General features: G+C 40.8%; 2 protein-coding genes across 7 annotated transcripts in view; one reads left to right on the plus strand and one right to left on the minus strand.

Annotated features, from left to right (window-relative positions):
* The window catches only part of PRUNE2 (prune homolog 2 with BCH domain), a 271,095-nt gene that overhangs the window by 209,028 nt on the left and 35,292 nt on the right, over positions 1-26,775 (plus strand). For 3 of the 5 annotated variants that reach the window (XM_055087122.1, XM_055087120.1, XM_055087121.1), the window contains exons 10-12: positions 9,267-9,346; positions 11,516-11,716; positions 21,921-22,094. In XM_055087122.1, the coding sequence (XP_054943097.1) occupies positions 9,267-9,346; positions 11,516-11,716; positions 21,921-22,094 (455 nt within the window). Of the gene's footprint in view, positions 1-9,266; positions 9,347-11,515; positions 11,717-21,920; positions 22,095-24,818; positions 24,904-26,775 lie in introns of all 5 variants that reach the window. The other 2 variants (XM_055087123.1, XM_055087124.1) reach the window with 2 other exon arrangements.
* Positions 6,680-26,775, minus strand: part of GCNT1 (glucosaminyl (N-acetyl) transferase 1) — a 228,128-nt gene continuing 208,032 nt past the window's right edge. Inside the window, exons 5-6 of one of the 2 annotated variants that reach the window (XR_008618216.1) lie at positions 23,593-23,662; positions 6,680-7,942 (exon numbers count right to left, since the gene is read on the minus strand). The gene's annotated coding sequence lies outside the window, so the exon portion shown is untranslated. Of the gene's footprint in view, positions 7,943-22,027; positions 22,114-23,592; positions 23,663-26,775 lie in introns of those variants that run through there. The other variant, XR_002892231.2, reaches the window with a different exon arrangement.

A 26,775-nucleotide genomic window follows, 5' to 3' on the forward strand; every position in this document is an offset into this window, starting at 1 on the left:
CATTTCTCCTCCTCCTCATTTCCCAAGAACCTCATCCTTACTTAGCACGCCCATCACCCCTCCCCCCCCCCCGAGGGACACCGCCCCCACACGGGGTCGTTCCTAATAGCATCTGAGAGGCACTTTTATCATTGTGGAAGAGGGCACTGTAAACTCTACACTGGGTGAACTTCACCTTATTATGTTTAGAGCAATTACTCCTTTGTGATATGACTGTAAGAGTCACCTCACATTTCTAAATTATGTTTTGAAGAAAGCTTAACTTGTTATCAAACGTAATTTGTTGGTAGACAATTTGAGTGGTCAAGTTCCAATATGTGGCAAAAACCTTAAGAGGAACACTCTGCTAGAAAAGTAGGGCATCCTCCTGTCGCTAAACAAGGGTGTTTATTCAATAGTTAGTTATTCCCTTCCACCACATGCTAGGCCCTCTGCTAAGCACACACACTAAGCACTGGGAGTGCCTGCCTTCAAGGACCTCTGTGTGCATGTGTGGAGGGGGGATGAGAGTGGGGAGGAATGGGGAGGGTGGGGCCAGAGAAGTTAGGAATAGACGGTTGTAAATCATGAAAAATACCCATTTGATGTGAGCTCAGGGTACTGTTGGACTTGACCCAACTGTGTGGGGTGGGGATGAGCTCAGTGGCTGAGATGTCTAAGCTGAGTTCTAGAAGACAAACAAGAACCAAGTGGGGAGTGAGCGATGGAGAGGAGGCTTGAGTTCGGCCTGGGAGGCCAGACCATGAAGCCTGGTGAGCCATTCTCTGGAGCCAGGACCCTTCCCTTGAGACAGTGGGGACATGAAACAAGAAGGTTAGATTGAGATGGTTAGATACTGAGTTAGCAATTTGAAGGGGGTGGGGAGTAAAATCAGAAACAGGTTTTCTTTAAGGAAAAAATGAACTTGAAGTAAGGTCTCACCAGTGAAAATAAAGAGGAGAGGAGGTTGCAAATGTATAAGACTGGATGGTCAGGATGGTCAACTGGATTGGGAAGGAATGTTAGAAAAAGAAGGAAATTAAGAATGATTGCCAATTTGTGGGTTTGGGAGCTCACAGGTGATTGGTAGGGACATTCACTGGGATGGGGAAGGTATTAGCTGACCATTGCTGCGTAATAAATTATCTCGAAATTTAGCAGCTTAAAACAACATTTTTTCTCTCACAGTTTCTGTGTCGGGAATTTAAGAGCAGATTAGCTAGGTGATTCTGACTCAGGGTCTCTTATGAAATTGCTGTCGAGACATCAGTCATCTGAAGGCTCGATGGGGGCTGGAGGATCTGCTTCCAGGGTGACCCACCCACATGGCTATTGGCAGGAGGCCTCAGTTCCTTCCTGGATTTTTACAGGAAGCCTTGGTTCCTCATCACGTGGATCTCTCCATAGGGCTGCCTGAGCGTCCTTAGGACATGGCAGCAGCAGGCTTCTCCCAGAGTGAGTGATCCAAGAGAGAGCAAAGAGGAAGCCACGTGCTTTTTAGGACCTAGTCTGACAAGTCACACACTGTCACTTCTACCTTATTCTGTTCTTTAAAAGCAAGTCACCAAGTTCAGTCCACACTTAAGGGGGGTGGGGGTTAGGCTCCAACTTTTGAAAGGAATGTCAAAGAATTTGTGGGCATTTTTTTTTTTAACTACCACAGAGAATGTAGGATGTGGCAGATCTGTGCAGAGGAAGAGGCTGAATTCAATTTTGTACATGTTGAATTTGAAATGCCTGTGAGTAATCCAAGTTATGAACTGTAGATTTGCTTCAGAAACAAGTATGTGCCCCTTCCTAGTGTGAGATTATGCCATTTAATTGAATCTTCTCAATAACAAATATTGATGTCTTAAGGTTTTAGAAAACATGTGAAAAAGAGAATAATATATACACTGCAGGCAAGAGGTAGAATTCTTCATGCAGCCCTGTTCATAGCCAAGGATTTAATTAATTATTATCTGAAAAGCAAATGTTTTAAATGATATTTAGGCTTTCCTTCTATTCCTGCTGTGTTCCTCAAACTTTAGGGCTCATAAGGTTTACTACAAAGGATTTTATACAAAACCACATATGCTATAATTCAAGGGTCATTTGGACAGCAAGTGATTTTTGCTACCTGCAGATTTTGAGAATTCAGCCCTGCGTAAGGAGACTGTACAATGTTTCTCTCCTCTGAGAACATGAGAACAGATGGCTGTGGTTTGTGGGGTTTTGCAAAATCCCTAGAGAAGGTGGTAACTGGGTGAGTGCCCAGTGCTTGTGTTCCTTTAGTTTTTTGTCATCTACTTTCCCTATTCTCACCCCCTTCCTTATCTGCCTCAGCTGGCTGACTTATAGGAGTCACCACACTTATCTTTTCTAGGGTGAGTGAGGCCCAGTGGGGTAGCTAATTGTTGACAAGAGCCTCATTTCATGGGCTCAAACCCAGCTTCCTGTTGTGGGATCTAAGCTCCCATCCTTTCCTGGGTATCAGCTTGATTAAGCTGAGTGTGAACCCCAGTGCCTCTGCCTTGCCTCCCAGTTGAGTAATGTGATAAGAGCCCTGGGGCACACAGGGTGGCATGTACCCTTATCTTAAATTGTGCAGCCTACTTTATCAGACAAGGATCCTGAAATGGCAACTCTCCAACCATTGGCCTTTAAAGGGCTAATTTATGTACTCAACAAAAGCGGGCAAGCACCTCATGAAAGGTTTTGTTTCTTTTTTTTTTTTCCATTTTATCTCCACTCCTAGAGAAAGTGACTTATGAAGTCTGTCCCAAGGGAACTTTCTCTTTATGTAATCATTTCCCCAAATTTATCAGCATAACCATATGGTATTTTTCTAAAGAACAATTAACATCCTTAACCTGCTACCCTATTTCTATGGAGCTGTATTTTTTAGTGGTCAGTCTTATAAGAATGATTATTCCCTAAAAGGGTTGTTGCCTGCTGCTGGGTGTGCATGGCTGCCAGGAAACATTAGAATCTAGAAGTGCTGTGTGTGTGCTAAGTCTCAGTTCACTGCTCATTTGCTGTTAAAAAGAACCTGATCTCGGACAAGTCTAATCCTACAACAGTTAAATCGCTCCAGATTCATAAATGCTGGAAGGATATACAATGTAGAACGGGCTTACCTTTGTACCTGGTCTAAACTCAAGAGGGTGCATATAACCAGGTCCCAGAGTTTTCCTTTTTCGGTCGGTCTTTTACTCTGGTGTCAGGACCGCCGTGCTACTGCCCGCTAATTTCTTTATTAAGAAGCAGAAGTACCAGAAACACAAAATCTACTAATATACATGGGATCCATTCTCAAATTGGAAGATTCTATTTATGTCACTGTTCCCCACTTGGTGGAATTTGTGATTAGAGGGGTGCCCAGATTCAGTATAAATAGCACTGAATCACCTAAGAGCACGGTTCTTTTTCCGACTTCCTGATTGAGTTGAACGCTTAGATAATTCATCCATTTTCTTTTCTAATATCTGAGTTCGAGGCTATTTATTCTCCTCTAGGAATTTCTTTAGCTGCTTTCACAAGTTTTGACACGTAGGGCTTTATTGTTCATTTACTTACAGATGTGTTTTTAAATTTCCAGTCTTTTTATGATTGATTTCTTATATATGGCCCTGAAGTCAGAAAATAAGGTACATGCAATGTTGACTTTTGGTATTTTGGTATATATAGACATTCTATATAGTTTTCATGAGTTTTAAAAAATTGTGTATTTTTCTTGAGTGCAGATCTGTCCATTAGACCAAGCTATGTTAGTACTTTGTTCAGATCTTCTGTATCTTTATGCATTTTTTCAGATTGATTTCTAAATTCTTGAGACATTCAGATTTCCCCCCATGAAGTTAATTTCTCCTTATAATTTATATTCGATTTTTTGGCCTATGTTGTTAAAAGCATATTGGCTCTGGATCAATATATCTTCTGAGAAATTCCTCCTTTTATCATAAAGTAATAACTTTCTTAAGCCTTAATAATGCTTTTCTGCCTGAAGTCTATTTTGTTTGCTACTAATATTGTGACAATTGCTTTCCTGTGGCTATTTTCTGATATTTCTTTTTATATCACTTTATTGGCAACACTTCTGCATTATTATTTTTAGATGTTCCCTTTTTTAACCAGCATGGCTACTCAGGGTAAATGACACTGCCTGCTATGACAAACAACCCCAATTCTCAGTGCTTCAACACCACGAAGGTTTAAAAATTCTTTAATTATTATAATCTCTTTCATATTGTTATTGTTTTTGTTTTGTTTTTTTTTTTAAGATTTATTGCTAGTTCTTCTGTTTACAGCATCTGCTGGCAATCCCCCAGTGTTTTTCCGTAGTTTAGTTTGTAGTTTGGTGGGTGTGGGTGAGGGTGTTGGTGTGGGTTCACCTTTCAGAGGGTTTTCTCTTTCTCCTAAGTGGATTTCCAGTGAATCCTAGATAGTAAAAGTAGCACCATTAAGTGGTTTCGTATTTGGCTCTTTTGGAACCCTAGGACTCTAGGCCTTCAATGGTCCTAGGTGAATTTTAATTTTAATCTCTTGACTTGCGTTTCCTACATCATTCAGGTAATATACATCAAGACATACTAGGCATACAAGCAGTGTCTCTAATTCTCACAGGTTGCTTTTTGTTTTCCACCCAAGATTCCAGGCAGACTGTGCTTTCCAAGGCTAGAGGATAGAGTTTGTTCTCATCCCTCTTTCATTAAGAGGGCCGCTTTTTAAGGGCCACGGCCTTATTTAGAAGTTCAGGGTCTAGGCCTTTCTTCCAGCACCTGGAGGTCACTTCTCCTGTGCGGCCCAAAGGCCTATGTCCAGTCCAAAATCCTGCAGTCTACCTTTCATCAGCTTTCTAGAATAACTCTTCATTTCCAGCACCTGGGGATTTACCCCGGTCTCTTTCAAGTTTGGAAATGTGTTAATTACTTTTAGGGTGTTCTGTCTTATATAGCATATCTTTGGATTTATAATGATAAATGACATTACACCTTGCCAGACACTTTCTGATTTTTTTTTTTTTTTTTTTTTTTTAGCAAATAAAGAAAAGTCTCAGAGGGAGAGCCCAGGGGTTTCTACCTTGAATTTAATAGCATTGTTTTATTTTGATTATATTTAATTTATGTGACTATTTATTTTAGGTGAGTGATTCTAAGTTTCCTTATATACAGTGATAACAAACCTTCCTCTCAAAACAAACTTACTTAAGTCAATTTAAAGAAAAATATTAAGTAAATTGACAAGGGCTAGGTGGCTATGAGAAACCCATAAAGGTGGTATATTAATATTCAAGTTTATAGAATGCTTGAAAAGCATTTGATGGTCTTCTGAGCTTTGTCCTCATTTTAAAAAATGTTCCTATATGCTAAAGCAAACCTAGACAAGAAGATGTTTACCATCAACCTGAGCCTGGGTTGAGAATGTGGGAAATGCGTTACCCAAATCAGGGCATAGTGCCAGTCAGATATTCCCTTCAAAACAAACAATAAAGATCAGCTGTACTGCTCAGAATGGGCTGGATTAGCACGTGGCAACAGCGAAACCCAATATCTCAGGGCAAAACAAAAAGATTTCTTGCTCATACATTCATCGATCTTTATTCAGTAGGGGCTCTGCTCCTCCCAGCCCGTTCTGAGCTCCTCCATAGGCACCAAGGTGGGGAACAGCACGTGGCACCTACACTTGGTCCTAATTCTTCTGCCCGGAAGTGACACCTGCCACTTCCGCCCTCGTTTCATTGATCAAAGCAAGTCACATGGCCACCCTAATTTCAGAGGAGGACACGTGCGCAAAAGGCGGAGAGCCAGAACTATTTGCTGAAGAGCGATAATGTTTATAAAACCGCCCAGCAAACGAACAGTTCTGGATCCATCCTCTAGATGGCGACGTGGAGCCGAGCATCTGTTGGGGAGGTCAGCAATAGTAGAGTCAGACTGAGTGTTTACAACACTCCCAGCCTGTTGGGTAGCTCCCTTCCGTACAGAGAAAACCCCTAATTCGGTAGTGACTACGGTTGGGTAAGGTAAAATACTTAACCTTCGCTATGGACTGATTTGTTACCTAACAGATCCCAAGAGGCTTCCATTCCCGTTGGTAAAACTCCATGCTGTTCCATCGCCAACTACTCTGGCCACTTCATTTCTACAAAAATTTATAGGCCTAATGTATGAATGTGGTTGAAGTATTTACAATGGGCACAACTTGGGTTTCTCCCAGGTTTGCCTCTGGGCTGTTCTGGTGCAGCGTTCCTTCTCTGTCCCTGGGGTTTCCTAAAAGCTCCCCACGGCCTTCTGTAATATCTGTGGATTTGTGAGTCCCTCTTCCCATCACTGCCTGTTCACAGCTTCAGCTTTTCTTTTCCCTCAGGTATGCCGCCTCTGGTTCTCTAGCACTTTCTTAACTGCGTCTCTGTGCCGTAGAGGGGCACTGACAGACAAAGGCTCTATTTACTAACTTCAGTGAGTCCAGGGCACTTATAGGCTCTATGGAGATTTGTGCAGCACTGAAATTTTCCCTTACCTAGGCTGATACCCAATTTTTAATAACCTTAATATATGTTTTGTCCAACCATGACACAGACTTCAGTTAAATCACTGATCCTGCTATTATGTTTAAAATGAGGGAACACAATACCTTACACTTAGTGAACGCTTTATAATTTCCAGAGTATTTTCTTATGTATTCTATTTATTGTTTATTCTCCACAGTCACTGAAATATTCGGTATTCATTATCTTCATTTAAAATCACGAAGATGGTCAGCTAATTTTCTCAGAGTTAATAAGCTTGTCAGTACTAACCGTAGAACTGTAACCCAGGACTATAACCTCATATCTAGGACCCTTTCAATTATTCCATGACGTTGCTATAACTCACAAACATCAACAAAACCTACAAAATTTTAAGACAGATACTATCTGTCTATTTTTAAACCCTTCATATTTATTTTGGAGCTAAGGCCAGCACCCTTATGTGCTCTCTGAAGCAAGTAGATATGATGTCATTTTTTTTTTTCAGGTTGACTCATAGGCAATTAGAGAAAATAATGTACATGTGCATTTAGGGGTTTTCAAGTTCAATAATTCAATCCAACACATAGTTATCGGGTATTTATTTCTACCAGGTGCTGGAGATGTAACAGTAAAGAAGACAGACATGGTTTCTGTCGTCACGAAGCTTCAAGGCTAATGGAGAAGGCGATTATAATAGCAAAAAGAACTACAATAAAGTAGATAACATTTTTTTCTTTCAGTGTTCTTTTCAGGCATTGCAGTCTCTCTTTTTTATTGGAGAGGAAATGGAGGCACAGAAAGATTAAGTAACTTGCCGTATGACACACAGTAAGGGGTAGAGCTAAGATTTGAATCTAGCTGCTCTCAACAGCAGCATTTTGCTACTTTACAGGTACTACAGGGTTGATGTCAAAGAGAATGCACACAGATTACTTCAGATGACAAGGGGTCATTGTAAGGAAATTTGAAAAACTGCAACAGCATGGGAAACCTAGACAGCTATCCCTCTGGGTCCTAGGACTTTCAAACTGGGGCCTAGAGCAGGCCTTCTCTTTGCCCACCACCCCACCTCCATTGCTGGACAGTCTGGTTTGCTGCATCCCATGCGGTGCGTCTCTGGCAAGGGTTATCTTGTTCCTGCCAATACGTTTATTGCCTTTGACTCACACGCTGACCCCTTGCTCACTGTTTTTCGACTAGGGTGCAGGACTCATTTCAGAGAACATATAGGGCAGAAGCCACAACAAGTGAATGGAGAAAGAAACTCCCTGGGGTTGTGTTTTTGAAGGGGTCTGTGGGGTTGATGGGTAAGGACACAGGCATTTACTTCTCTCAGGGGAGAAGCGCTGAATTGTTGGTGACAGTCTTCCTTATTTTAACTCCATCATCCCATCTTCACCACAAGCATGAGGCTGGTCTGTTTCATTCTTCTACATCCTTAGCACAGAGTAGACACTCGATACATATTTGCTGAATAAATGAAGCAAGTACAGTTATCACTAGAGACACAGGATTTTGTTTACGTCATAGACTTTGTTAACAATAAGGGGTTTAACTTGAATCCTGAAGAAACTGATCATCCAGGTAAGCAAACTCCAAATGTCTGGTAGACCCAGATTGAGGTGGAGAGGAGTCATAGTAAGAGAGGGAGGGGGGGATTAAATTTAGAACTTTAACACAAAGGTTTATCATGTTTAAATTTAGATTAGTGCCTACATCAGAGGTATTCACCCTAAATGAGTGAAATTACATGGAAGCCACCACAAAGAAAAATATATTATCGTAGGGAGGGTGGGAGGGAGACGCAAGAGGGAGGGGATATGGGGATATATGTATATGTATAGCTGATTCACTTTGTTATAAAGCAGAAACTAACACACCATTGTAAAGCAATTATACGCCAATAAAGATGTTAAAATATATATATATATATATATATATATATAGTGATAAATGGGGAGGTACTGAACGAGGGTCGGGAGATAAAAATAAGTCAAGGGGAATTTACTGTGAACAGCGATCAGCTTCCTACAAGAGCATAGAGATTTGCCACAGTTTCCTCCAGTATTTATCTGTTCCCTTCCACTAGTCTTACCAAGTGGGTAAGTCCTGGGTTCAACAGTCCCAGGTTCAACACTGATTAGGGAGAAAAGATGGTAACTCATGACCAGAACCATCTTCACCAACTTATAATTCACAATGCATCTTTAAATATTCAAAGAAGGAAGGAAAATAACATCAGTTGGCACCTTCTCAGGAATGCTAGGCACTTTACATTCATTGCTTAATCTTTCAACAACTCAGTGAGGTAGGTGGTATATCCCTGTTTTACAAATAGAGATCAGCAGAGTATGCTTTCCTCTGCCCACAGCAGTTTAGGTAATATGCTCACATTTACACAGAGGAAGAGACATATACAAAGTCAGGTCTGTACTTACTCCAAAGCATATATATTGTATCCCTTGTTGAAAAAAAAATTAAATGTCCCCTTAAGTATATTTTATTTATTTGCTTCTCCTGTTTCTGAATTTCTTACTTGAGGTGTGTTTACTTATGAGAACTGGCAGAAGAAGTGACTCGCTCTGTGCACAGAGTAAAATCCGAGTCCGTGGTTCTCATTCACGGTAACGGCAGAAAGTCTGTATTCTAATTTAGGGCCACTTACAATGGATTCAGTACACAACCTTGGTTTATTGAAAATGCCATCCTGGAATCTCTGGGTTTCCTTTTCAAAGAAAATTAAATCCCACACAATTTTTTACACTCTTTGCTTTGTTTTTGTTTGTTTCTTCAGGCTACTGTCAGAGGATGTGGGAATGGACATCCCCTTTGAGGAGGGAATGCTGAGTCCCAGTGCTGCAGACATGAGGCCTGGTGAGAGAGCGTTCACTCATTTTCTTCAGCAGTGTTCTATATCCAAACGTGTTCATTATGCAGTGAGAGAACCATTTCCTGTGCATCCAACTTGTGATATCAGTGATAAAAGTGAAGAGAGGAAAAAAATATGTGTGAGGAAGGTGTTAGGCTTGATGTGGTTAATTTCAGAGTTGACTTGCATCATCAACTAGTGTGGGCCACCCTTTATCTCCTGGGCCATGCCTGGATCTGCCAAGGTTTTCAGTTCCTGTGATAACTGGCTGCTGTTTATCGTAATACCAAATTCTAACATCTAAGTTCACCAAATTTATACTTAAGCGTGAGAATATTTACAATTAGCGATTTAATATTAAGGATGCTCAGTATCCTGATTATTAAAAAAGAAAAACAAACAAAAAAACCCAAACTACACTTTACAACCCAAGGCATATACAAAAAGGAAATAAAAAATTTCAGTTGCAACCTTTATGACTCTCACTGGGTACTAGGTTCACTCCTTTGCACTGTACCATCTACAGGATCATACCAAGATCCTGAACCCTGACATAATCAGTCAAGCCTAGAACTGAGAAAGAAGGGAGTCGATTTTTTATTTCTGTCCAAGTATTTAAAGTGCATTCTTCAAAGTACTAATCATGTGACATAACTATTCTTAAGTGTTCTATGGCCAAATAAGCATGGTAGCCACTACATCTGGCTCCACTCTTCAAGGTCCACAAGTCACTTTTTATTAAAAAAAGTGAATTGTGGAAATTCCCTGGCAGTCCAGTGGTTAGAAATCTGTGCTTCTGCTGCAGGGCCCAGGGTCGATCCCTGGTCGGGGAACTAAGATCCCACAAGCCGCGTGGCGTGGCCAGAAAAAAAAAACAAAAATGCTATATACATAACATTTCTACCATCACAGAAAATTTCTTTTGGACAGCACAGCTCTGAGAATCCCTGTAATATGGAAACCCAATGTTTTACAAACTGACGGATCAATAGAAACATTTTTTCAAGTAATACATAAAAACATTACATGGAACATAGTTTAGGTGTTGTCTATACAGAAAAAAAAATGTTAATGACAAAGAAACAGTGTCAGCTTCCTTAGGACAAGAGACAAGACTAGAGTTAGAATTCCAGAATTGATGGGTATACCAGATGGCCTTCAGAACATTTTGTGATAGGGAATCCTGAAATTTTTTTGTTAAGGTATCTCTCTAACATTGTTTAGTTGGGATCAACTTGGTTAAAAATGACTTCTCCAGCTCTGCTTCTGTTAAGTGAAAGGCTCCTGAACAGCAAGATGCATATTACAGTGAAAGAGTGGGAGCTAATTCCATGAGCCTTACACGAGGAGACTATCACTATGGTACAGGAACCAATGTCAAGCAATATTGGCATAAGAAGTAATGACTGCTTGATCAAGGAATGTAATCTGGGAGGGTACCTCAGTTTTATTACAAAAAAAAAAAAAAGCCAAAGAAAGTTCACAACAGAGTTGTCAGGAACTAAAGAGACGTATTTTGGGAGTGTCTGTAAACATTACAAATAAAGTCTGTATCCTCCGTTTCAGAGGAATAAAGTCTACACGAATCATTATAAGTTATGTGTAAAGCTTAACTGTTTTTCTTAAGTAATATGCATCATAAAAAATTTGATTCAGGGGCTTCCCTGGTGGCGCAGTGGTTGAGAGTCCACCTGCCGATGCAGGGGACACGGGTTCGTGCCCCGGCCCGGGAGGATCCCACGTGCCACAGAGCGGCTGGGCCCGTGAGCCATGGCCGCTGAGCCTGCGTGTCCGGAGCCTGTGCTCCACAACGGGAGAGTCCACAACAGTGAGAGGCCCACGTACCGCAAAAAAAAAAAAAAAAAAAAAAAAAATTCAGTATTATATCAATGTCAAGTTCTCAAACCTGAACAGGGCAATTCTAAAAACTAGATCTCTGCCTATTTAGCAATGCCTCCCACTTCCTATTTCTGCGTGGCCAGGGCTGATGTAGCTGGGGCAAGCCAGTACTGAGGCCTGCTGGTCAAGAGTGGGGTCTAAATCCCACGAGGACTTTTAGCAGGTGTGCCTTTGCTGAAAGGGCCTTAAAATTGTTTTTCAGTGTGGGGCCCACACCCACTGTTGGCAGCCACGTGTATGGTCTAATACTTAATGTTGCTCTTTATCTTCTTTAGAACCTCCTAATTCTCTGGATCTTAATGGCAGTCAACCTCAGAGAATCAAACTCACAGCCCCAAATATCAATCTGTCTCTGGATCAAAGTGAAGGGTCTGTTCTCTCTGATGATAACTTGGACAGTCCAGATGAAATTGATATCAATGTGGATGAACTCGATACCCCCGATGAAGCAGATTCTTTTGAGTACACTGGGCATGGTAAGTTGCCAAGTTGGCAAGGCCAAAGTTAAGTGAAAAGTGAAAGATTATCTAATCTTATCTAATGTCATCTAAGTGGCTTTACGAACAAACCTCTCATTGTGTTGCTGGTGGCTCCTTTCTGTGATTTCTAGAAGCTTCTGTTTGTATCTCAGGTCATAGGTGGCCATGATTGACGGTTTAGAGCTTGACAGAACAGCTATGGCTCACAGAGGTGTCATACATAGCCATCACTCCTTTGTTAAACCCCTACTTTATGCCAGGCCTTGTGCTTGGCTGGGGTTGTAGGGAAACTGTTACATGCTGTGTTATAAGAAAATTGGGACTGGGTTTGCAGAGAAAGAGAATTTAATCTGGAAGATAAAATTAGAAGTGGAAAAATGAGAGCTTACCAGTTTCTCTGTACAAGCTCCCACTGTCTGGAATGTTCTTTCCCACAGATCCTACATGGGTGGCTCCTTCTCTTTATTCAGATCTTAATCAGATGTCATCTTCTCAGAGGCCTTCCCTGACCTCTGCAATCAAAGGCATTCCCCACACCACCACCTAGTCACTTTCTATCCCAGTGTTCATTTTATTTTCCATGTGTCACACTAATTGAAATCATATCATTTAACTATTTGTTTGCATCTCTATTTTCTTTCTCTTCCCACTAGAATGTCTGCTCCACAAGGTCAGGGACTTTCTTATGTTTAGTGCTATATCCCCAGTAAAGCAGGAAGGAAGGAGGGATGGGACAGGGTGTGCTGGGGGGAAGAATCAAAAGGAAGAAAATTAAAAGCTGCTGGATCAAACACTGGCACTCCTGATATGATTACCAGTCTTATTTTAGTTCTTTCTCTTGCTCAATGAAATTGCGTTTGTTAAGAAATCTATACAAAGCACTTGCTTTAAAAAATGGCATCATGTAGTTTCAGTTTTACAGGGTGGCATTCTCTGACTTTATAGTATTTGAATTTGAAAGTAAGAGAATCCTGGCTACAGCTACTGCTTTGATACACTTTGAAAATGATTTAAAAAGAAATACCACTATTGAATGATGCCCTGACTTATTTAGAGCTATAATGATTCCAGCAGTTTCTTTCATAGAAAAACATAGTTATGAAATTAGGAGAGTCATCAAATTACTTAAGTCAACCAATGGTCATTGAGCAACCAGGGCTATAACCACAACCAGCATAGATTCAGACCCTGCCTTCACAGAGTGTAAAGCTTTATTTCCTCAAGCTAGGAAAACAGGAAGTGGCTAAACTACTTGTATTACAGATTATCATGTTTAAGTAGAGATTTTATATTGCATTTTTATCATGTTCTTGGATTTTTATAGTTATCAGGATATTTGACCCTGGAGGTTGAAATACACAAATAGGAGGTGAAAAGTCTTGAATTCATATTCTTTTCTGCCATCTCAGGCACTCTTCCCCAGCTACTCCTTCCTTTCCAGCTGACCCCAGCTCTCCCAGCCCTTCTTCTGCTAATAGATCTTCAAGTGTAAAAATCAAGCCTTAACTTAAAATCCCAGAGAAGACAGCTGTGGCAGGACCCTGCTAGTCCCTCCCTCTCCTCCCCCTGTACTTCCGTGTTGCCCTGGAGAGCTGTGTCACACCACATCTGAACCTTTTCTTTTTATAAATAGTAAAACTGTCAAGCAAAGTGGCGGTGGCTGAGCAAACTGGTAATTAAAGCTGCCACTTGCTGACACAGTTCTTTTTATTTAGTCGACACAGTTGTGTTGAAAGAACCAGATTAACAGCCACAACCCTGCTTTTAGGTCTTAAACTCAAAGGAGAGAATTTTAATGTAAGTTGAATTTTAAGTCCACCTTGATTTTCATATGAAAGATGTATGTTCAGACACTGTTTTAAAAACAACAACATTAAACATTGAAAACACAAAGTGCATCTGAATAGCTATATTTATAAACATGCAGATATAGATAACTGACTATAAAGAGAGAATACATTAGCGTCCCAAAGTATGAATTTAATGCTTGGAAAGCTGCATGGTTTTCTTGTTGTTTGTTTGTTTGTTGTGTGAGCATTCTGAACTAGGCATATACATTCTAAACAGAATTGGAGTTCTTAAGGCACAGGCTTTCAAGAGTGTTTGGTCAGTAATTAATTTTATTTAATGAACACTTTTCATAGGGCTTACTGTGTGCCAGGATCTGTGCTAGGTGCATTATAAATATTAACTCTATTAATGCACACGTCAAATCTATGAATAGGTATTATGTTACCCCCAGAGGTTAAGCAATTCACCTAAGGTCACATAGCCAGTAAATGTCAGAGCCAGCATTCAAAACCTGAGTTGTTGTCCTCGACTCCTCGGCCGTGCTCTTTCTCCATAAATACACAGTGAATAGAAGGATCTTTTACTAGGTTAGGCTAGCACACCTGAAGTCAAGCCTGGTGACCCACCCTCACATTTACATTCCCTTTTATCCAGCCATTTTCCGGTGACTTGAGGGCCCTTAATTTCCCAAGTGCTTGAAGAATGTTTACACCATTTGCCTGTTTTATTCAGCTGATGATCACCAAACATTGCTGCCAGGTTATCTGCCCACAATGTGATTTTGCTTATGGAGAATTTCTGAAGCTATCAAAAGATGTTAAATTAGTCTTCCCTTCCAAGCTATTTTAATAATTGTGTCCAAATATCATTCAAAGTACCAACATAATTAAGGCTTGACTTCCTTTGATATTTAGAAGTGCCAAAGATATCAGAAATATGTAGATAGTGAAGGATTTAACAGGCCAGTCTTTCATATTAAGGGAGATCTGAGCTTTTTTTTTCTTTTAATACTTTATTATGCTAATCCTATAAACTTAAAAATATCCAAAGGTCAGAAAATTGATGATGACCTATTTCTGTTTTCCAAACCAACCGCAGAGTTATTTTTACCGTAATTCAGGTCTCAGCAAAGGCATTTCATAAGGGAAATGGAAAAATGATAGAGAATTTTAGCCTGACTATTTCTGATAAGAACATTATAAGAAACACTCATGTGCTCTTATATTTTTTCTTCCTAGGCTAAGCAATGTTTAGAAACCTCGTTTAAGCTATCTTTTCTAAAACTAACCCCTAATGACAGACAGTTTCCTATGTGAATAAGATGCCCTAACATTTTTTCCACATAATCAGGTAGTCACTTCATTTAACTTCCTTATCTGCAGTCTTCCATTATTTTCACAGCCTAAAGGCAACCAGCTTATAAAATCAATTCTCTGTTTTAACTCTGCATATTAACTAGTCAAGTGTTAGGCTTATTCTGTTTTACCCACAAGCAACCTTATGCCATAATGATGATGTGGTCTGAAAGGATGATTTTTTCCTTGTATTTTTGTATGCTGAGTTTTCACATTCAAATTAACTACGTACCTGTTGTCACCTGAAGAACTTTAAAGACTTTCTTAGCTGGGTACAGGATGTCTTTCCTCTAACAAGTAAAGGTTCAAACCCGGGGGACGGAGTGTATGAAAAAATGGAAGTGGGAAGACCATTGAGCAAGTTTCTCTTGTTGCCTGGGACTAAGATGTACCTAGGACTCTAGCAATAGCAAAGAAGATGGAGAAAGCCCGTGTTTGAACCCCAGCTATGCTCTTTCCTACTGTACTGAACTACACCTCAACAGGAAAAAAGTGAAGAATTTTCTCAGTTTGTGATACTGGCAAAAGATGAAGCTGAACTTAAGCTTCATTCTTTCAGGAAGGGTCCCTAGAAATATGTTCACATCATCATATGCTTTTGTAAAACTTTGGAAAAAAAAAAAAAAAAAAGATTATTTTCCTTTAAAAGCTCCCTCCCCACAAAACTATATATACTTCAAGTTGAGACAAACCTGAATCCATATTGGATACTAAGCAGCATAAAAGGGAGAGATGAAAAGTATATTAGGAATGAAAATTAAAAGGTAGTTTATAAATCTCTGGGTATTTAGCATAATACTAAACATGTCTTGAATGATGAGTGTCATTTAGAAAGCACTCCTCCTACAAATTAAATGAGTAACATTCAACCTAATGTTCTCTAAATCAATAGTCTAGATTAATATATAGCATGTTCAGGATTAAATTATGCCTATGTTAGTGATCAAATATGTCATGAATAATACCTAACCTCATTTTCTTCCTGGGAGTGATTTCTAACATTTAATACAAATAAAGAGGCTCTTTGGTTTAAAAAAAAAAAAAAAAAAAAAAAAAGTAAAAAGTTCAAACGTAATGAATGTCTCTTAAGGCATTTTCAGACTGTTCCCATTATCAGTGCAAGATCACAACATAGAAAGCTAGTCCCCTTTACAGATGTATGTCCCTACTGGAGGCCACAGCTGGCCTCATCGCCTCATCTTTTGTTAGTCTGTATGATCACCAACAGTGGACTCCCCACTGTGATCTGTTAGCACAGGATATTCAGGAGCCTGTGTACTAAATCATCTCACCAAAGGCAAAAGAAAATATTCAAGTTGACTTCTCCCCTGTGTACCAGGGCTTAATTGACTTCAGCAGTCGCCAGGGAGAAAAGCCTGTTATTCAGAAAAGGAGACAAAGAAAATCAAGCATTTCTTAGTGAAGAGAGCATGAGACCAAACATTAAATTTGGAGGGCCTGGGGACAGAGAGTTAAATGAGACCAGAAAATTTTGCAAACAGTGAGAAAATGATAGCAATGGGAGGACAGTAATTTATAGTTGTAGCAGAAGAATTATTTTTTTAAATAGTTTTCTCATATTTTTAAAATTTAATTTAACTTTATTTTATTTCTGGCTGCATTGGGTCTTCATTGCTGTGTGTGGTCTTTCTCTAGTTGCAGCGAGCGGGGGTTGCTCTTCATTGTGGTGGGCGGGCTTCTCATTGTGATGGCTTCTCTTGTTGTGGAGCTCGGGCTCTAGGCACGTGGGCTCAGCCATTGTGGCACATGGGCTTAATAGTTGCAGTGCGTGGGCTTAGTAGTTGCGGCCCACAGGCTATAGGGCGCACGGGCTTCAGTGGTTGTGGCGTGCAGGCTTCAGTGGTTGTGGCTTGCGGGCTCTAGAGTGCAGGCTCAGTAGTTGTGGCGCACGGGCTTAGGTGCTCCACAGCGTGTAGGATCTTCCCAGACCAAGGATTGAACCTGTGTTCCCTGCATTGGCAGGCGGATTCTCAACCACTGCACCACCAGGGAAGTCCCAGAAGAATTATTAAGTTTGGGAAGATACCATTAATTCAAGGGAGTAAAATAAAGCTACTTTTACTTCCTACTAGCTGAGATTGTTGACTTCCAGAATTGAACACCTTAAGACAATGTACTGTATACCCCTAGCTCTTATATAACTTTATTTCATTTACATCAATCAGAAGAGGTGGGAAAAGGAGGAGCCATACCAACTTGGCCATGCTTTCTCTGAAACATTAGGAATAACATTTGATAAAATGATCCAGCCTTGAGCTCCTTTTTATTGTAGTTGATTTACAATGTTGTGTTAATTACTGCTGTACAGCAAAGTGATTCAGTTATACATATATATACATTCTTTTTTTATATTCTTTTCCATTATGGTTTATCACAGGATATTGAATATAGTTCTCTGTGCTATACAGTAGTACCTTGTTGATCCATCCTATATATCATAGTTTGCATCTGCTAATCCCAAACTCCCACTCCATCCCTCCCCTGACCCCTCTCCCCCTTGGAAACCACCAGTCTGTCCTCTATGTCTGTGATTCTGTTTCTGTTTCACAGATAGTTTCATTGTGTCATATTTTAGATTCCACATATAGATGATATCATATGGTATTTGAATTTCTCTTTCTGACTTACCTCACTTAGTATGAGAATCTTCAGGTACATCCATGTTGCTGCAAATGGTATTATTTCATTCTTTTTTATGGCTGAGTAGTATTCCATTGTATATATCTACCACATCTTCTTTATCCATTCATCTGTTGATGGACATTTAGGTTATTTCTATGTCTTGGCTATAGTGAATAGTGCTGCTATAAACATAGGGGTGCATGTATCTTTTTGAATTATAGTTTTGTCTGGATATATGCCCAGGAGTGAGATTGCTGGATCATATGGCAACTCGATTTTTAGTTTTCTGAGGAACCTCCATACTGTTTTCCACAGTGGCTGCACCAACTTACATTCCCACCAACAGTGTAGGAGGGTTCGCTTTTCTCCAGGGTCGCTTTTCTCCACACCCTCTCCAGCATTGTTTGTAAACTTTTTAATGATGGCCATTCTGACTGGTGGGAGGTGATACCTCATTGTAGTTCTGATTTGCATTTCTCTAATGATTAATGATGTTGAGCGTCCTTTCATGTGCTACTTGGCCATCTGTATGTCTTCTTTGGAGAACTGTCTATTTAGGTCTTCTGCCCGTTTTTGGATTGGGTTGTTTGTTTTTTGGTTGTTGAGTTGTATGAACTGTTTGTATATTTTGGAAATTAAGCCCTTGTTGGTTTCATCATTTGCAAATGTCTTCTCTCATTCTATAGGTTGTCTTTTGTTTATGGTTTCCCTTGCTGTGCAAAAGCTTGTAAGTTTGATTAGGCCCCATTTGTTTGCTTTTATTTCTACTGCCTTGGGGGACTGACCTAAGAAAACATTGGTATGACTTATGTCAGAGAATGTTTTGCCTATGTTCTCTTCTAGGAGTTTTATGGTGTCATGTCTTATGTTTAATTCTTTAAGCCATTTTGAGTTTATATTTGTGTATGGTGAGAGGGTGTGTTCTAACTTCACTGATTTACATGTGCCAGCCTCAAACTTCTATGCCAAAATGAATAATAATGCTGTATTTAAAAGCAAACTGTAGGAAAATGTGTACATGTATACATAATTTTAAGGTAGGAGTGTAGTGTCCTTTCTTACTATGATACAACAATCAAAACGCATACAGACAAAAACTGATAGATTCAACTATGTAAAAATATATTTCTATTTGGGAAAAATCACAAATTCAAAAACTAAGCACAAGGCAGGAAAATAATTGCAATATATGACAAAGTTCTGTATAAAGAACTCCAAAAAATCAATAAGGACCACAATAGGCAAAGGATTTATCAGGTGCCTCCCTGTCAGTAAGAGAAATATAAATAACCAAAAAACACTTAATAATTCTCACCTTTAATAATTTAATATACATTAAAACAACAAAGAGAGAAGTTTCACCCTAAATTTTCAGCAATTAAAAACTTTGATAACCTCCAGTGTTGTTTTTTTAAATAAACTTACTGATTTTTTAAATTTTTGGCTGCATTGGGTCTTCGTTGCTGCACAGGGGCTTTCTCTAGTTGTGGCGAGCGGGGGCTATTCTTTGTTGCGGTACGTGGGCTTCTCATTGCGGTGGCTTCTCTTGTTGCAGAGCATGGGCTCTAGATGCGCGGGCCTCAGTAGATGTGGCGTGCGGGCTTCAGTAGTTGTGGCACGCAGGCTTCAGTAGTTGTGGCACGCGGGCTCAGTAGTTGTGGCGTGCAGGCTCAGTAGTTGTGGTGCATGGGCTTAGTTGCTCTGTGCATGTGGGATCTTCCCGGACCAGGGCTCGAAACCATGTCCCCTGCATTGGCAAGCGGATTCTTAACCACTGCGCAACCAGGGAAGTCCCACCAGTGGTTTTAATAGCGTGAGGAAATAGGTACTCTCAGATATTTTGGTGTGATATATTCAAGGGCAAAAATGCTCATAAAGCCTTTCAGTGCTTAGACCCTCTGATCCAGCATTCCATTGCTAGAAAGGTAACCTATAGCAATATGTGCACAAAAGAGGTAAGACACCTTTGCAGAGATACTTATTGCAGCAAATTCTTTAGAAGGAACAACCACCCATAAGATAGAATAAAAATAAATATCCATCGTTATGGGACTGATAAACTAAAAGACATCAGTAAAATTGAATACTCTAGGGCTATTTTTAAAAATAAGCAGGGTTTATATTCACTGAGATGAAAAGAAGCCCATTCTGTGTTAGTAGGTGGAAGCACATTGTAGAACAGTACGTACAGAACATGCAGAAGATAGAGATTAATCATACTTTCTGGGGAAAAAAAAGTATGTTTGTGCCCATGAGTATAGAAAGAAAACTACATATCAAACAAAAATGAGTGAGAGAGGCATTGGAGATTTTTGCTGTTTCCCTGAACAGTTTCTGGCATCTTCTGACCCGTAGTCAGATGTGTTATCCATCGCACCACTAGCCCCCACCCAACAATTTCTGTATTGCTTGTACTTTTATTAATGTGTTTTATTTTTATAACAAGCAAAGAGAACAGAGTATACAAAAAAAAAAAAATTTTTTTAACGAAGTAGCCTCAATAAAAGCATGCAGAAAACAAAACAACCCCACACAGATCACCAGGGTCAACGTAGAGCAGGCCAGAAAGTCCCGGACAGGGTGAAGAGGGGTTGGTGGATGGTGAGTACATTGCAGAGAAGAGCAGTTGTGTACAAGAACCTCAGAAAACAAACCCGCATCAGAGCCCAGAGGTCTGAGGGAGCAGAGACCAGTGGGAAAACAGGGTCCTGGGAAGGGAGCAGAGAGGAGCATCCGAGGGTCCTAACCCAAGTGGGAAGGGAGAAGCAGGAAGGGATCCCAGAAAGGGAGTCCAGGGCAGATGGATAGATTTGCACAAGTGACACAGCGCTTGATCTGAAGCCAAGGTTGCTGCTTTCCCATCCTGAGTAAGCTGCAAGTGCTGGTGGGAATGCAGAGAAAGCCAGAGTGACTGCAAGGCTCTGCAGGTGGTAGTAGCTGTTGGTGTTGGCATAAAAGGCTAGGATTGCTTCCCAGCTGGACTCCATTTTGCTATTCTAAGTCACAGGTAATTACACACGTTTGAATTTGTCTTGCAGGATCTTCTGGAACATAATGGCTCTGTTGTGGCTCCCTTACAGATTACCTATACTTCCAGGAACTTGATCAAGCTTTATTTATCCACTCACCCTCCCAAGTTTTACTGAGTGCTCTGTGCAGGGTTTCAAGCTAAGTGTTGAGTGGGTTGGTGGAGGCTGATATTAAAGATGATTCTGGCACAATTTCTTAGCCCAAGGAACTCACTGCCTTATAGTAAAATAAATGAGAATGAGACAGTTACACATTCAAGGTACAATGTGATAGCTTAGAAGAGTAGAAAAGGTAAGGGTCTGATTGTATTTGCTTTCTAACTCTGTGACCTAGGGTAGTTACTTCAGAGTTTTTGCATTGGTATCAGGTCTGCTGTAGTATCTACTGTTGTGCCTGATACTCGGTAGATGCTTAATAAATATTGCTGTTATTATTATCAAAGTGCCATTAAAAGAATACAAGTGGAGTATAAATCAAAGGTAATTTCTCATGAAATGGAAAATTAAGAATGATAACATCTGAAAGAATTATTGTGAAAGCTATAAACAATCCTTTTTTCCAAGTCACTTAAACATACATAGAATAACCATTGTTAAATTCTAGTACTTGAAGTAAAAATGGAAATGATTGTTGCTTATTCTTTTAAGAAAACTAAATATGGTTGCTTTTTTCTTGATGCACAAGAATGGGTAGTAAATTTCTCCCCCAAGAATGCTCAGTGGGCTTTTTCATTACCTTGGGCACCCACAAGTAAGAGTCTTGTGAATTTTTGGCCTTGGAGCACTTCTGGTCTACGAGGTTGTTTCTCACTTACTGTAAAACCTTTGTGTAGAATATTTTGAAAAATGTATAGGAAGTAATATCAAATTAATGTCCAGATGCACTCCCAGTAGAGAAGGGGATTCAACCCCACTGGAAGAGTCTTAGAGTGGGGGTCTAGCCTGGCGGTATCGTCAACATACTGAGCTGAGGGCCCCCAAAACACTCTGAGCACTCAGGATACACCAAGAAATGTGGCCCAAGGAAAATAAGGCCTGATGAATAGCCTTTCACGCCATCAGAAAGACCTGCAGTCTACAACTTAGATGATCAAGGATGAGTTAGCACCAGCCCCTTGGACCACTACAGACACAAGACAGCTCTAGCTCTTTTCCTATCCCCACCCTCCGCCTGGCCTTCACAATGGATTGGTTGTTCAGTCAGTCAGTCAATAAGACTTCACTGAGTGTCCTTTATGTGACCAGGATGGTATCAAGCTCTATCAGAGTTGTACAAAACAGGGAGCTCCGTCGGGTTGACTCTGCCAGGAGGTCGCTAGTTGCTGAACTGCCTCACCTGTGGAGGTCTTTCTTCTTTATCCCTGCTCTATGCTTCATTTCCAGAGGATCACACAGCCAACAAAGATTCTGGCCAAGAGTCAGAGTCTATTCCAGAATATACGGCAGAAGAGGAGCGAGAGGACAACCGGCTGTGGAGGACCGTGGTGATTGGAGAACAGGAGCAGCGGATTGACATGAAGGTCATCGAGCCCTACAGGAGAGTCATTTCTCATGGAGGTAGCTGAGCTCTGCAAACCTGGGAAGCAAGGAGCGGGGCGGCCATACAGTTTTTATAAGAAAACAAAACTAGGGTTCTCTGCAGCATGACGTCCCAAGACCCTATTAGGCAGTCAACGTTCAGGGCACTGTAGAGCTGAGTGTATTATTTCATACTGAATTCAATGAACACTGGAAAGCTTACTATGCAAAAGTAACTTTCCAATGTGAAAAATGCCTTTCGCACTGCATACCTGATAGCTATCATCTTCTGTGCAAATTTCTTGGAAGCCATAGTTGTCCAATTTAATAGTGTCTGTTTGGAATTCATATGGGTCAGTTGTAGGGTTTAACTGAATTGTTTTCAAGTCTGTTTTCTACATGGCCTGCAGTAAGAGGTGCTTTTAATTCCAGACCAATCTTTGGAATCCTCTTCAGAAGCTTTAGGAAATCTTTTTAGACTTAGCCTGGTCCTTTTTTTCTCCCTAGTTGAAGTTTGCTTTTCTATAACCTCCATTACATCTATGCCTGACAACAGCCCACTCCAGCCAAGATCTCCACCCGTTTCATAAGGGACAAGGGAGAGAAAAGGCTCTGTTTTGTATTTTCACTGCTTTCTTGGAGCTCCAGGAGCCTTGATTAATTTGGGACTCACAAAAAATCACATGAGCACAAGCGACACATTGAACGTTGTCAACTTCAGAATCCATAAATGGCTTTTTGGCTTTTTCTGCTGCATGCACAACTTCCCTGCAGTCCTGACACCCCACCCTAACCACTCAGCTCTTCCAGGAAAAGTGTAAGCTGACAAGGCAATTGTTCTGTCTTCCTTATCGAGGACAGGGAAATAAGTGTCTTGGCGCTGCATTAAACCCGGAGCTTTGGTTTTCTAACAAGCAGAAGAATGTTTTGCCTTTTCCCTCCAACTTCCCTTCACCACAGATTTTCCGCTTTTCTGCCCCTTGCATTGCTACCTCCATGGAAGTATCAGGGCCCCCACCCATGGTAGTGAAGGAAAATGCCCATAGGTGTCCCCGGCCCTGACCTTCCTTTTTCACCATTTGCCCTGAAATGGTAATATGGCCCAGTGATAGCTCCTCTAAGGGAGACTTTTCCCACAGCCCTTTGGAATGAGAGCAGGCCTAATCTTGCTGAAAATGACAGACAGCTGGCCATAGAGTCAGTCCTGTTATTCTTCTAATGAAAACCACAAACTGAACATCATCCAGATCTTCCCAGAAGGTCATATCTCCTTTGCACCACCCATCAGGTATTTTTGGTTTGTTTGCTTTTTAGAAAAAAACAAACAAACAAAAAAATGACTATAAAATAGCCTATGCTCAGTCTAAAAAGTACAAGATATATAGAAAAGTCTGTCAAAGTCTGTCATGCAGTGACAGTCCCTGTACATTTTTACCATGCAGGTCATAAATTAGTCCCTTTGTTGTGAAGAAGGCAGGCTCACGACTTCACTGTTATTATAAGGCTAAGTTATCTCTTGTTTCCCCAGCAGACTTACCTGCTTATTCTTTCATCCACAGTGAAGTTAGGTGGGTTGGATGGGTGGGTTGAGCCCATCGTTCTGTTGCCTGAATCAGGAGAGAGTGATTTTCATCAGCACACCTGGGTCAAAAAAAGCCACTGCTTCCTCCTGTCACATTCTTTATGACAACACCTGATATCTCAGGGATAACCTGGTTTGCTGTGCCCTCCATCCCCACCACCTCCTCCCCTTGGCATCTGCTCCTCTCCTTTCTGTGTTGTGAGCTCATTTTTTGTCTGTGTAACTGTCTGGTTTGTTGGAGAGAGAAGGCCACCTTTCCTCTCCCTGGCTCTGCCTCGGCCTTCTCCAGGTGCTGGCTTGCATGAGTGTGCCTCTGGCTGCACCCACCGGAATGTTAGGGAGATGCCACCTCTTCCTACGCCCTGACCAGCTTTTGTGCTCTGGAAGTAAAGACAGTTCACATGTTACTTCTGAATTTGCCAAAGCTTTGTCTGCTGTCTTCGAAGCTCATACCACTTTCTCAGACCTTAATGATCTGAGAAAGTCACACTCCCTAGTTACCAGTCCATTGAGTTTGTCATCCTGGCTTCTGATGAGCATTGAAAAAAGCAGCACTCCAGAGTGAACAGAGATGTTGTTTTGGTGTCTTGCATTTTGCTATGTGAAAGTTATCCCACTCAGGCCAGTAGGGAAGTGCCAGCTGTTCAGTGCTCTGGGCAGCACGACTGCAAGATGGGGGTGATTAAAAGCGCTGCTTAAGTTTGCTGCAAGAGTGTCCACGCCAGCTGGGAACATCTGTGTGACAGCAGTATTTGAACAAATATTTCAGCCTTCAGCTTTAGTGACCTCCACATGAGCTATGGCTAGAGGCCCTGTACACAATGTGGAAGAATAGGGTTCAAGACCCGTCTTGGCCACTGATTAGTCTGTGATCTTGGTACATCACTTAACTCCCCTGGGCCTCGGTTACTTCATCAGTCAAGAAAGGATGATCTCAAAGCCATGTCACTTCCTGTGAGCCCATGAGTAATATCCCTGCCATCTGCTTAAGTAAAAAAGCAAAGAAAAAGAAGTCTGGGTGGTTTGGATTAGCCAACAGTGAGGGGTCACTTTGAGGCCAGAACTGGCATTTTTGAGCCTGAAGCAGAGAACACAATTAAATAACTAAGGGCAGTCACGCCAAAGCATTGTTAACGAGGCGTTTCCTGTCTTGTGTTTTTACTTCTCTTATTTCATTATAGGAGACTCAGGTAACCTTCTCTGCAGTGTTGCTGGACAAATGAGCCTGGAAAGGATGAGAAGAGTTGCAGGCTGGTGTGTGTGTGTGTATGTTTTGGTTGCGACTGTGGTATCTTTCCTTCTCTCTCCATTCCATTGGCTGGCCAGCAAACTTGTGTTACGTCCCTTTCATGCCTCTCTGTTCTCCCTCAGGTAAGGTTTGCATCTTTGCTTCCGAGGGTCTCAGGAGACACCACGGTGGGATAGCTCATGCACCTCAGCACACACACCCTGAATTCACCTCACCGTTACTGAGAAGAGAGTCTGATAAAATACATGTGTTAAAAAGCGAAATTTCACGTGAATTCTGCGTTTGCCGACAGGCAACTTCACTTGAGTCAGCTGCATATTTAGCGTAGAAATTGGGTTAGCTGACCCCCTTGGAGACATTGGCGAGGAACAAAATGCAAATAGTCCTGTTCATTCATGTTATTACACTTTGCCAGCAATTGCTATCTGGAATAGCTCCAAAGCCTGACAACAACGGCACCTGCTCTTGATTTAGAAGAAAACTTTCACGAGGAAATCTTTTTCTCTTTCCTTCCTTACACGCTACATCTCCTCCTCTCCTCTTTCTTTTGCCTCTTTTCCCCTTCCTACAAATCCTCTACCCCAAAATGCAAAATCCATCATCATTTGTCAATTTCAGTGATTTTTATAGAAAGAGACAATCCCAGCTTAGTCATTGATCAGGAAATGGTAAGTTGACCATTGAGTATTCCTTTGGTTAAATAAACCCAAGCCAACATGATACTACAACATGCCAAGGACAGACAGCAGTAACACAAACAGCTGAATTGCCATATAGGATGACTTCTGAAGTACTGTTTATAAACCTCAGTCTTTCCTTTAAAAAACGACAACAACGTATTCTTAGAAATTCTCCAGAAATAGAAAAAGAAATCAAAGTAACTGAGCGTCATAATCTTGCAATTATCTTGACACCCTGGAGTCAGACAGCTACATTTAGAAAGATGATTTTGAAAGGATGCTTTGATAAAATTTTTTATTTTAATCTAATTTTTATTAGATATTAGTGTATCGCTGATTTGCAATGTTGTGTTAGTTTCAGGGGTGATGTGTTAGTTTCAGCATGATTCAATTGTACATATACATATATCCGTTCTTTTTCAGATTATTTTCCCATATCGGTTATTACAGAATATTGAGTAGAGTTCCCTTGTGCTATACAGTAGGTCCTTGTTGATGACCTATTTTATATATGGTAGTGTGTATGTGTTAACCCCAAATTCCTAATTTTATTGCCCCCCCCCATTTCCCCTCTGGAAACCATAAGTTTGTTTTCAAAGTTTGTGATTCTGTTTGTTATGTAAATAACTTCATTTGTATCATTTTTTTATATTCCACATATGAGTGATACAATACTTGTCTTTCGCTGTCTCTGTCTTTCTCTTCACTTAGTATGATAATCTCTAGGGCTATCCATGTTGCTGCAAATGGCATTACTTAATTCTTTTTTATGGCTGAGTAACATTCCATTGTATATGTGTACCACATCTTCTTTATCCATTCCTCTGTCGATGGACATTTAGATTGTTTTCATGTCTTGGCTATTGTAAATACTGCTGCAATGAACATTGGGATGAATGCATCTTTTCAAATTATGGTTTTCTCTGGATATATGCCCAGGAATGGGATTGCTGGGTTATATGGTAGTTCAATTTTTAGTTTTTTAAGGAGCCTGCATACTGTTCTCCATAGTGGCTGTATCAAATTACATTTCCACCAACAGTGTAGAAGGGCTCCCTTTTCTCCGCACGCTCTCCAGCATTTATTGTAGACTTTTTTTTTTTTTTTGCGGTACGCGGGCCTCTCACTGTTGTGGCCTCTCCCGTTGCGGAGCACAGGCTCCAGACGCGCAGGCTCAGTGGCCATGGCTCACGGGCCCAGCCGCTCTGC

Source organism: Physeter macrocephalus, chromosome 9, assembly GCF_002837175.3.
Source record: "Physeter macrocephalus isolate SW-GA chromosome 9, ASM283717v5, whole genome shotgun sequence".
In the NCBI taxonomy this organism is placed as follows: Eukaryota; Metazoa; Chordata; class Mammalia; order Artiodactyla; family Physeteridae; genus Physeter; species Physeter macrocephalus.